The sequence below is a fragment of the Streptopelia decaocto genome (assembly GCF_964273445.1).
Source record: "Streptopelia decaocto genome assembly, chromosome: 14".
Classification (NCBI taxonomy): domain Eukaryota; kingdom Metazoa; phylum Chordata; class Aves; order Columbiformes; family Columbidae; genus Streptopelia; species Streptopelia decaocto.
In genome coordinates this window covers 13,479,491-13,491,897 of record NC_138669.1, presented here as the reverse complement: position 1 = coordinate 13,491,897, position 12,407 = coordinate 13,479,491, and the positions used below count along the sequence as shown (strand labels likewise).

At 46.2% G+C, this 12,407-nt stretch overlaps 1 protein-coding gene across 1 annotated transcript in view; it reads right to left on the bottom strand.

The window, feature by feature from the left end:
- The window catches only part of MMP24 (matrix metallopeptidase 24), a 46,247-nt gene that overhangs the window by 26,629 nt on the left and 7,211 nt on the right, over nucleotides 1-12,407 (bottom strand). The window contains exons 3-4 of the mRNA XM_082065267.1: nucleotides 10,575-10,691; nucleotides 8,267-8,571 (exon numbers count right to left, since the gene is read on the bottom strand). Of these exons, the coding sequence (XP_081921393.1) occupies nucleotides 8,267-8,571; nucleotides 10,575-10,691 (422 nt within the window). The remainder of the gene's footprint in view (nucleotides 1-8,266; nucleotides 8,572-10,574; nucleotides 10,692-12,407) is intronic.

Here is a 12,407-nt window from a genome sequence, read left to right as displayed (position 1 = left end):
CGATTCATCTAGTAAGTCCTTACAGAACCTTGTCTATTCTTGCATTTTAAAAAGGTAGCAATAAAAGGAGGTACTTCAAAAATGTCAAAACATCCGGCAAAAAATATTGCCAGCTACCTTTTAACTTCAGCATTAAAAGATCACTGGTTTTAGAAGGGAATTTGGTGATAAAAAAGAGAATTTTATGAGCTGAGTACCTCGTAACAGCTCAGAGCTGCCACGAGTAGTAACTCCAATTTGCTCTTAGGTTCTAGGAATTAAAATTCTGTCTGTTTGGCAATGCTAAAGAATCACAGAAAACCTCGGATTGAAAGGCACATCTGGAGGTCGAGTTTAACTCTCTGCTTCAAACAGGGCTCATCTCAAAACTCCAGCAGGTTGCTCAGGGCATCAACCAGCCCAGCGCTGAATGCGCTGCTGATGAAGAATTACCTTCCTTCCGCCCAGGCGGGGTTTTCCTTGTTGCAGTTTGTGCCCATTGCCCTTCACTCCTTTCTCTGTTCACCCCCAAGCAGAGCGCGGCTCTGTCCTCCCTGTAAATCCCCTCAGTTAGATGCTTCCTCCCCATCCTCCTCCTCCTCGCTAGGCTGAACAAGCCCAGTTCCCCCGGTTCCTCCTTGCTCCAGTCCCTATCACCTCCGTGCTCCTGCACTGGACTCTTCCCAGTTTGCTGACACCTGGAGGCCCCAACCACCACACTCCATTCTTGTTAAAACCAAAACATCACTGGTTTCAGCCATGCACTACAGACCAAAGTGAAGCTGGCTTTGCAAAGAGATCTGGCTAAGAACAGGAAAATCTTGCTGGATGAAAATAGTGAAAAGGAGCAAGAAGAAAAAAAGGCAAAGAGAACAACAGGCAGAAACTAACAGGTTTGAAGAAATAAAGCTCTACCCAGAATGTAGACACACAATAGTGCTGCTGTGGCTTTATGATTCCGATGTGCATCTTGCAGCGGAAAGGGCAGCACCCTTCGTCCTGCCCCCGACACCCACGTCTACCTGCTCTTCCATCTGAGCCCAAGAGCGGGGGCAGCTCTAAGGTAAACCAGATCAGGAGAAAGGAAGAGAAAGACAAATAATATTTGGCTACATCTGTTCCCCATCTGGTTCACACTGTGCCCACTTCAACCTTCCCCTGGTTCAAAGGGGAAGAAACAGAAAAAGGCGCTGGGAGAAAGCTGCCAGCGATGGGGGAGGCGTGGGCACCATCCCTTGTGCTCCACTTAAACTAAGCGGAGACCTAAAGCATCTGAGGCGGACCCCGAGCACTGGTCTGCAAACTGAGTTTCAGAAGCTGAGAATGAAAAGCATGGTATTTGAATATTGTTTCTCATTCAAGGTCAAATTATCTATTCCTCCAAGATCCAGGAATCTGAACCAGGAAAGCCATACTCCTATTCCATAACACAGCCTGTAGAACAAGAACCTGTTCTAGGTAGACACAGTCCATAAAATACAACAACATTGCTCAGTATCTGTGGATTTTTTGAGAAGAAACCTTCCATATTGCATCTCTAATGTCCTTCTAAGGTATTCAAAACAAATAAGTAGATTTAAGTACTCAGACATGACAGCAAAGGCAACGAGTACAGAAGCATAGGACATCCTCCATAAGACACCTGAGATGGACCAAAGGCATACAGGCAGGGTCAGTGATCTAAATGGGACGCACTCCAAGCGGGGGCACCGCTGCAGCAGGAAATCTGGAGGTGCCCTGGCAATTTTAACAACTTTGTAATCATAGCAGGAATAAAAAGAGTTCCAGGACATTCAGGTTCAAGCTCAAATTAATATGATGCACCTGAATTCTTAACAAGAACAGCCCAAGCTGGGACAGGAGTGGCTCTCAAAGCTTGGCTAAACTCCTGTGTTTGTGCAACTGAATTCCAGTGGTGAGAGGATCCTGTCTTCAGGAACAGGAATACAAACAGCAAGAGAATCAAGGTTTGTGATATTAATACTGTCAGGATAGAAAACCATTAATCTCCAGTGAAGACACCACTCTGAACACACTGTCCAGCAGATTAAACATCAGCTCAAAGCTACGTATGTCCCCCACCAACAGGTACAACAGGCCGGCTATCAGGAAGACTATCCTCCAAAATTAGCTACTCTAATCAAAACTTTCTCCTTGAGGACCTTGCTGAGCAATCAGGCAGCTCCAGCAGTATTTGGCTGTCCTGAAAAACCTGCGCAGGTTCCTGAACATATGCGATGGCCAGATGGCAGCTCCAGGAGCGCTGGCTCTGTTAGCCAGGCAGATGCCCCCTGAAACAATGCTGGTCCTTGTGCTGGAACCACAGAGAAAAATCTGCCCCGTTCCTCCCCTCTGTGGCTGACAGAAGCCTTTCCAGAAGGTGGTTCAGGCCCTTTATTCTCCAGAAATTCTTCAGAAGCTCCTGTACTGATCTGGCATTGAAAGCGACCCCCGAGGTGTCACCTCCTGCACCAGCTCTGGCAGTGCCTGCAAACGCTGCTGCTCTTTTTGGTTGGCTTTCCATCAGAAGGCCTGAACAAGCAGCTTTCCAAAGAAGCCTCCAGAGAAACCCACTGGGATCAATGGGGACATGTTTGTTGTAACAATTACAATATTTGTTTACTTGCTGTTAGCCAAGTTCAGCGTTTCTTGCCAATATCTGAGGAGCGGTCACAGTGCTAATCCTGCACTTACACACAGAACTTGATACAGGCGCGAAACTGCAGAGTGCGGGAGAGCACCTGGAACAGGGGATACTGAAAAACGAATCCTGTGAACTGCGAGGTGATGGAACGCGATGTGAAGCCGAGTTACACTAGAGTCACTGCGGGAATAACTCCTCAGCTGGAGTTGTTTCCTGACAAAGCCGAAGCGGCTGCTCCCCCTGAGAATGCCAGACAGGCAGCAATGACAGGGAGGCCCTTGGAGCTCAACCCTCGCCACGATGAAAGAAAAATTCTGGTGATCCCTGGCAGGGCAATGATACCTCAGAATCCATCAGCAAGGTTCTTTAAATCATTCCTGCTCCACTTTAAGCCTTTTACTACTACCATTTCCTGACCAGCACAGTGCCTGGTACACGAAAGCTTTGGAAAGCAATCCGGACTGTGGAGGACACTGACAGACGGTGTCACCGCGGCAGGTGGGACAGCCCAGTGGTGGCAGTTCACAGAATCCCAGAATGTCAGGGGTTGAAGGGCCCTGGAAAGCTCATCCAGTGCAATTCCCCCATGGAGCAGGAACACCCAGATGAGGTTACACAGGAAGGTGTCCAGGCGGGTTGGAATGTCTGCACAGAAGGAGACTCCACAACCTCCCTGGGCAGCCTGGGCCAGGCTCTGACACCCTCACCCCAAACAAGTTGCTTCTCATATTCAAGAGGAACCTCTTGTGTTCCAGTTTGTACCCATTGCCCCTTGTCCTGTCATTGGTTGTCACCAAGAAGAGCCTGGCTCCATCCTCCTGACACTCCCCCTTTCCATATTGATCCCCATGAATGAGTCACCCCTCAGTCTCCTCTTGTCCAGCTCCAGAGCCCCAGCTCCCTCAGCCTTTCCTCACACGGGAGATGCTCCACTCCCTTCAGCATCTTGGTGGCTGCGCTGGACTCTCTCCAGCAGTTCCCTGTCCTGCTGGAACTGAGGGGCCACAACTGGACACAATATTCCAGGTGTGGTCTCCCCAGGGCAGAGCAGAGGGGCAGGAGAACCTCTCTGACCTACTGACCACCCCCTTCTAACCCACCCCAGGTACCATTGGCCTTCCTGGCCACAAGGGCCCAGTGCTGACTCATGGTCATCCTCCTGTCCCCAGGTCCCTTTCCCCTACACTGCTCTCCAACAGGTCGTTCCCCAACTTATACTGGAACCTGGGGTTGTTCCTGCCCAGATTCAAGACTCTACACTTGCCCTTGTTCTATTTCATTAAATTTCTCCCTGCCCAACTCTCCAGCCTGTCCAGGTCTCTGATGGCAGCACAGCTTCCAGTGTCAGCCACTCCTCCCAGCTTGGTGTCAGCAGCAAACTTGCTGACAGTCACTCTATTCCCTCGTCCAAGTTGTTGATGAATATATTGAATAATACAGGCCCCAGCACTGCCCCCTGAGGCACTGCACTAGATCCAGGCCTCAACTGGACTCTGTCCCATTGAACACGACTCTCTGGGTTCTTCCCTTCAGCCAGTTCTTAGTCCACCTCACTACCCGGTCACCCAGAGTCACCAGCCCCGGTAAGACACAGGCACCGGTCCCCGCGGAGGTGACAGAGCACATATTGCCACGACCAACAGAGGAATACAGAGAATAGCTTTATGCAGCTCTATCTATATAAAGCTAATATCTGCAGTGGGTTGGCAGACACCACATGTTTAGTGGTATGGTGTTGACAATGTGCATAACTGCAATGGTCTTCTACTTTAAAAGACCATGAAGAAGATTTGCCTGGGATTGTTATTGATACTGCTCACAGTGTTAAACTGGAGATTAAAATTTACTTCCTGTAATTAACCCGGATTAAATGGTTGAGTTGTCAGAGGGCTGTAAGAGCAGGCATGTGTAATGTGGATAATTAAACTGACAGAACTTACTTCAGTGACTCAAGATTCCTTTTCAACCTGTTGTTGGAGATACACATATATATAATTACTACTTTCATATAAAGGCTAGAAAATATTTGATCTGGCCATTTAGGAATGGATTCCATGCAGCACCTCTGCGCTGGCTCCAAGTGAGGTAAGACACTGAGGCAGCCAAGGAGAGAGATCCCAGCAGGGCCAAGTCTGCTCACCCTCTTTCGGGCACAGGCTTTGCTGCCTACGGTGAGCAACGTCTGTCAGCGGCTGTGAGCCTTGAGACAGGCAGTTCATAGCTCGCTTAGCTGTTCCTACAGCACATTTCAAGTATAAAAGGCCCAAGACTTGGAAAAAGTAGAAAGTCTGTTCCAGGAGTTCAGCTCCCTGCCTGGTTTTGCACATCCTCATCATAATGTTATCTAAATTAACCTTCCACAGCTTGCTTATGGGAATGTCAGAGAAGGCAGTACAATTAAGATGATAAATCAGCAATCACAAATTGAAAGTAGAGTATTACTCAGCTCAAGAAATTGTATGCACGAGTGGAACTGGAACTAATATCCAGGGGAAGCAAACTTTGCACTCACTTTGAAAGCCTGTGCAGGATGATTCTTCACAGCATAAAATAACAGTGCTGGCGCACCTGCCTCTGTTACCATAGTCTCAGAAAGACAATCAGCAGCATCACAGTTATTATACCAATAATTTTAAGGGACATGGCTGTCCACAAGGGGCAAAAGCAGTGTAACAATGGTCGTGCACAATGAAATGAGTGGATCAGTCCCAACTAACCCTCCGCCAGCTGGCGGGTGACAGCTGGACCCAAACACGGACTTACCGAAACTCTGCAGGGGCCACACCACAGTGAGACACATGTAGACCAACAAAAGCAAAGCTGCAGATCACACCGGTTTGTAACAAAATTATATGGACTCTGAGGACCTATGGTGCCGGTTACAGCATCCTGCTCTGTTGACCAGAGATTTATCTTTACAATCACTGCAAGGCTAAGAGAGCTCTGAGGCAGACTGTTCCAATTTTCCCTCAACCAATACATGTTCTTGTCAGGAGTGGAACATTTTACACGGTCATATTTTGTGGGTTGATTTAAGGATACTATTATTACTCCATGGCTATTTTAAGACTTACACAGTCATCAAATGGATGCTGAATGGCCAGAACAGTTTCTTTTTGCATCTGAATAAACGCGAGTTTTGTTATTGATCTACTGGTAGGGTATTTTTATTCTTTCATTCAGACACTTCTTCAGTTCCAGACTGAACAATCCCATTGCCCCAAAACACATGTCATAAGGACAAGCAAGACCATATTTGAAGAAATACCTCCTGTTAAAAAGACAGTATTGCCCTTGCTAACATCTTGCCAATGAAAACCAGTGGTGCAGGAAACTTCTGACCAAGAAGAAACTCTTTAAGACCTGTTAGAGGTGAGAATCTAGATCTAGTGACACAGAAGGAAAATCCATCCTAAAAAGGCCTGGATCACCCAGTGAGGAGACAGGATATCTTCATATTTGCAAACCAAAGCTAAGAACATGGGCAAAACCAAATTCCTCACATTTAACACTCACATGGATAATGCTCTGACTACAGGTTACCCCGTCATCCTCAACACCTGAAATTCCCTTTCGATCATCAGTGCTTCCCTCAGGTGGAGGGGACAAATATGACCCTGCCATTCCCAACATCCTCGTTGGCGACTTTTTTAGAAGAGTTTTCAAGCGAGTGTGCCACCTGGTTCTTTGAAAACAAATACACAAGCGACATTCATCCTCTGGAATGAAAATCTCAACTCTTCTATCAATTTTCATACACATCGGCTCCTCAAATACCAATTACATGCACTTGGAGGACACTACTCATGACACTCAGCACACCAGAGAAACACATTACGTTTTTGAAAGAACCACAAGGAAATTGCTTTTATAAAGTAAGAGATGCTCTATTCATTGTATACACTGCTCTCAAACACCATCCTAAAAACTATTTAAAAAAAAAAAGTGATAATATATGTTAGAACATCCTCGCCAGTGGAGAACTTTCCCCCCTGCCGGTCTTTAAGCTGTCTCCCAATCTTGCTTAAGCTTGTCATCAGAGGAAGCTTTTCGTGAGGAAAAAAAGAGAAGAGGAAAAACCAAATACGTGTTGTCAAACCCTCCCCTTCCACCTTCCCGTAAGGACCTTCTATCCCAGACCCAGCACTTGCAGGTCTCACACCTGGGAAGTCTCATCCTGTGCATGAACGACCCTCACACCCCAGAGATGGGAGGAAATAACTCCCGCGAGCGAACTGAACCCGAACAGAGCGCTAGTGAAGGGCAAACACACCGAACCGCTGCAGAGGCAGCTCTGACAAGGTCGGTGCTCAGTCCGATTGTCAATCCGGATCCTCAGGGAAACCCACGAACTGCCCTCCAGCCACAAACCAAGAAATAAAAATCCGTAACGTTTCCAGACAGCAGCTGTGCTGCTGTGCCACACCATAACCCCACACCCCACGGGCTGTCACCTCTCTCTTTCTCTGCCTACATCTCATCTGAGCATTTAAACATGCCAGGACGCATCACTTCTCTTCCCCTGAGAAGACAAGTATCACATCATTCCTGTTTCCCTACAAATCAGCATTCCCATGCTGAACTTGCCAGCTCCATTTCCTTTCAAATAGGATCTGATGGATACAGACTCAAAACTCCCAGGGATTTTCTCATTTCCATTCCATTCGGAAAGCAAGCTGGCACTTTTAGGTCAGGCCTGAAGGTGGCTTGCGTGCCTGAAAGCTTTTCTACTTTTCAGACTGTGCGGTCTAATGAAAGACATCACCTCTGCATACGTCCTTAGACATCGCGGCCACAACAATGCTCCTATGTCTCTATATACTTTAAAAAATCAAGCCATATCTACATTCCAAATAAGCTTCTAACCCTTATAAAATGTTTCAAAACATGATTTTGAATCCCTAAAAGTTTAAAGACACTTTAGGCTCCCTAAACCACTGAGATTAGAGGAAATTTGAGTGATATCTCACGAGGCCACCTTAAAATTCTAGTTTTCCAATTTAAACTTTTGCAAGTCATCACTATTCTCAATCAAAGATTTGAAAATAGATGAGAAAGTGCTCATTGCCATTAGAGAGCAAGATAAAGCTAGAAAGACACAGAAACTGCTTAATATCACAAAAATGTTAGTCTTCCCTAACAAATCAGCCAGTCCCAGTGTCTGATGGGAGGAATTAGGACCACACAGACTGTGGGAAAACAAATATTGATCAAAACAACTTGACGTTCAAACATCTTCACTCTCTCAACTTTCTGTTCACCATTACAACTAACTCCCTTGGCCCTTGGTAAGTGTTCCAAGAGATCCAGGTCTCACTTCTCAACTCTCTCTTGCTCACCTTTCCCCCCCCAGAGCTGTGGTTTCTGTAGCAACTATGGTGCAAATCTTGAGAAGTAAAAAGCCAGCAGACACACACTTGTGTTCACACCTCAACATTCACACCCGTGCACAGAGGCGTGCGGAGTCACAAACCTACTGATAAAATTACTGACCCATTGAAGATACAATCCATGTTTGAGAAAACATTTGAACCACTGTATGAGAGGTGAAAGCTCCACTAACCAAATATTTTCTAGATGAAAGCCTGTCAATGTGTCTACATTCAACTTATCCTTGTTCTGAAAAATGACCTGCGCTCTTACCATCGTGATTAGAATTTCCCAGGGTCCACGGCTCATCGGAATCAAAGTGAGTATCTCCTCCTATTCCTGGTCCAGGAAAGTAAGCGTGAGCTAGGAATCCACCTTCTCCATCAAACGGAGAACTGTCTCCATGGAAACCAGAAGCAAAAAATATCATAATATCTGCCTCCTTTCTGTCATTTTTAATTTCGTGGTAGGGGACCTCTTCAAAGGTCAGCGGTGTCACCCTCTGCCAAACGTCAAACGCCTGTCGGATGGCTCTCCTCGTATCGACCTCTCCAACCTTGGGGGTATAGTTGTGTACACTGTGCGGATGAGAAAGAAGCGTCCTTTAAATTTGCAGAACACATTCAAGATTTCTTATTATAATTCCAGTACACAGCCACATCTACACAGTTTCCATTTCCAAAGAGTCTTTATTTTTCGCAGCTACTACTTTGTGCACGCAAAGTTTTGCCGTTACAAATAAAGTTACAAACAAAACTACATTTTGCATTTACTAACAAGAATCTTCCCAATGCTTTGGTTAATCTTGCATCACTGCCTAAAAACCTGACAACCTTTCAGTCCTGGTGCAGACAGCTAAATAAGGTAGTTTAAAAACGTAAATCACTTTGGATTTTGTCTGAAATCATCGTGCTAAAATGGAACCCAGCATATGAAAAAAACTGACTACTGGAATTCTTTTTCCAGAAACAAATCTTTCAATAAACTATACGGCCTTACTTATACGAGCAGCTTAATTCTCAGGACTACTCAAAACACTTAAGAGTCCACAGGAGCAATGGACCTGCCAGTTTGGTGCATCCCAGTCCATGACAGCTGATGATCCACAGTTTAAGGGGGTGGGGGGAAAGTTTAACTGCACATAAATTTCCCATAATTGTAAGCTTTAGCTTCAAAAGAGCTGTTCATAGACTGGTTTTTGTGTGTGCATATAACAGACTCGAGACCTATTAAACTTGGCTTGGGAAGTATGAAATATCTATGTCATAGAAGCAACTTCCAGTTTTTAATGAAACTGGCTCAATTTAATATAATGATTGACAGATGAAAGACACTGTAATACATTCAGTGGTAAAACAAGGTGTCTATCACTTGAATGGCAAACTACAAACACCGAAACTGGAAAGTTAAACAACTACTAGTTTGACAATGGCAAAAGAGAAGCCACCTGCCAACCTGCTGCCTGTTATGCATATGCTTAGATATGTTTTATTTATACAATTATATACCAGTTTTGGTATCTATGGTCCAGAAAAGGTTCGGAGCAGGATCTGACTCTCAGATCTTCACATACAGAAGGTGTCTCTTTAAAATTTGAGTGGAAGGAATGATTATTGGCAGGAGCTTCGAACTAGGCCCTGGTACCACCCTCTGCAGTCCCTCACTGAAGAATCCTCCTCTTCCTTTCTCAGAGCTCTCGGCAGAAGGAGCAGAGCCCCCGATTTCTCTTTCCCTTCACACCATCATATCTCTTCCTACACATTCTGACACCTTCCCCATGCTGGTCACTCATATTTCTCTCTCTTCACCACACACTTTCTTTCTGCCTTAGCCTTGCTCACCCCTATCTTCTCCTTAATGTCTACATTGACAATTTTTACTCCTCTGCAACCTCCTTTCCCTCTCTCTCAAAAAAAAGGCTATACTTTCAACTAGAGGGGGTTAATTTTGTTTTGAAGTGACATTCCTATTGTCAGAAACTTCCACTGGCATTACTTGGCAATTGCCTTTCAAGAGGTAAGGGCCTAAATGAATCAAACAAGACACATCTCTGGAAACAACTCACTTGACACCTGTAGCTCACTTAGCACGTGGGCTCCCCAGGCCTAAGTCTGGACAAAAGCAAGAGCTCTACTACATGAGCAAAAGCAAAACCTCTGCAAAAATAAATATTCAGTAAAATGTTACAAATCAGTAGCAGGAGAAATCATCAGGCCTTTAAGCAAGGATGTTCCTTCTGCTTTAATGGTTTGTCAAAGAAGACACGTGGTCTAAGAGCTGAGTCTTATTTTTCTAAAAGAACAGAAAGGGGCTCACTAGGATTTTCCTCCTGAAATGACAACAGCTGATGGTTGGGCATTAGGCATCTTTACTCATCATTCATTTTCTCATTGAGAATAGACTCTTCAGTTACTCCAGTGCTCTGAAAGTGTTTCCCCCCAGCATGTTCTGAGAATCTAAAGGCTCACACAGCCATCGGAGCAAAAATCCAGTTTTCAAAAGTACTTACAACGTTTGCTTACCAGACAAATACAGAACTTTTTTTCCCCACAAAAACAAAGGCGCAGGGAGGGCTCTATACCTGTAGGTTATATGCTTCTGCCTCCACTTCTGTCCAGTTAGTGCATACCGCTTTTTCCTCCGGCTATAGCGTAGGTGGGGATGATCTGGAACTCCACATCGAGGCTTCTTCATCCACCTGGAAGGGAAGGAAAGAAAGAGCAAGCTAACAAAGAGTTTGGAAAAGAGATTCAAAAGAACTCAGGTGTGGATGGATGGCCTCTGAGGGAACCTCTCTTGTTCACCCTCTATGCACAGAGCTGCACACACACCTCTGCTGACAATCCACACCTCAGCACATCACAAATAATTCATTTTTCTTTTTGGAAACACAGACACCAGATCATGTAGCCCTCATGCTTGTCAAGAGCTTAGTGACAATAATGCCACAAGAAAGGCCCAGATCAAAACTGCAAGTGCGTGTGCAGTGGGATCAAACTCTGCCATCACCTGCTCTATCCACTCTCCGTTATTAAAGTGCTCCTGTGCCAGTAAAACAACCTCCAGTTTGTAACTCGCTAGATAAGACCGAAAATGAGCAATCACAACCCTCTCAGATAGCAACAAAGGCTTACACCTGTAATAACCAGGACAGACCACTCCAATCTGTGGGTCACAGTCACCAAGTTCTGTTAGGTCCTCCCCATAAGCCTTGACTCTTTTGATGTCCCTCGTCACGTAGGAAACTCTTGTCTCTATGGCAAGTGACCTGGAAGAGCAAAGGCTGCTATCCCTTGCACAGGACCCAGCTCCGACCATCAGAGAAGACAGGTCTCCTCCCCAAACTCCTTCTTCTCCAGTCTCAACAGATCTTTGCCTATTTCTCGCGCCAGGCTGAAGGTGGTCAAGCACTGGCACAGGCAGAGTCTCCATCCTTGGAGGTATCCCAAACCCAACTGAACGTGGTCCTGGGCAACCTGCTCCAGCTGTCCCTGTTTGAGGAGTAGGTTGCAGTAGATGATCTCAAGAAGTCCCTTTCTGACACAAATTATTATCTGACAAGGAGAAATCAACTATACCCCAGAATACTATCCCACTTGCTGGCACACTCCAGAGAAGTCAGAAGCAGCTTATGGAGGAAGGAATCTGCCCATGTGGCAGCGGGGGAGAGAGGAGACAAGGACAGGAACACAGGAACTGCTCTCCAAAGGTCCCAGCACAGCAGATTTCTGCCCCAGCCACATTCTTTAGGATTTTGCAGTGCAGCCCAGGACAGGAGACCAGCGCCCAGGAATAATGCAAGTGGTCTCTGGCCACAGCCTCCCGAGCACAGTGGCCCTCGGCCCAGCTTGGGCTGCTGCTGGGGACGTGGCCCTGGCATTTGTCAGGGGTTTTACACGCTTGGTCTGAGAGCAAGGGCAAGTGTCCACTGTGACACAAGGCCTTGAGAACACACTGCAGGACACGAGATACAGAACATGCCACTGCCTGGGCACACACAAGAAGAGCATCGTAGCCAATCCCGGCAGATTTCACAGAGTCACAGAATGGTTGGGGTTGGAAGGGACCTCTGGAGATCATCTAGTCCAGCCATAGGAGGAGACTCCACAACCTCTCTGGGCAGCCTGTTCCAGTGCTCTGTCACCCCTCATCTGTCATTGGGCACCACTGAAAGGAGTCTGGTCCATGCTCTTGACACCCACCCTAGAGATATTTATAAACATTCATGAGATCCCCTCTCAGCTTCTCGTCTCCAGGCTGAACAGACACGGCTGTCTCCTCATAAGAAAGGTGCTCTAGGCCCCTAATCATCTCCATAGCCCACCACTTGACTACCCAATTCTCTCCTCAGCAGGGCTTCCCCACATCCCCAGCCACCTGGGGACAACTTTTGGCCTCCCAATGCAGACATTCC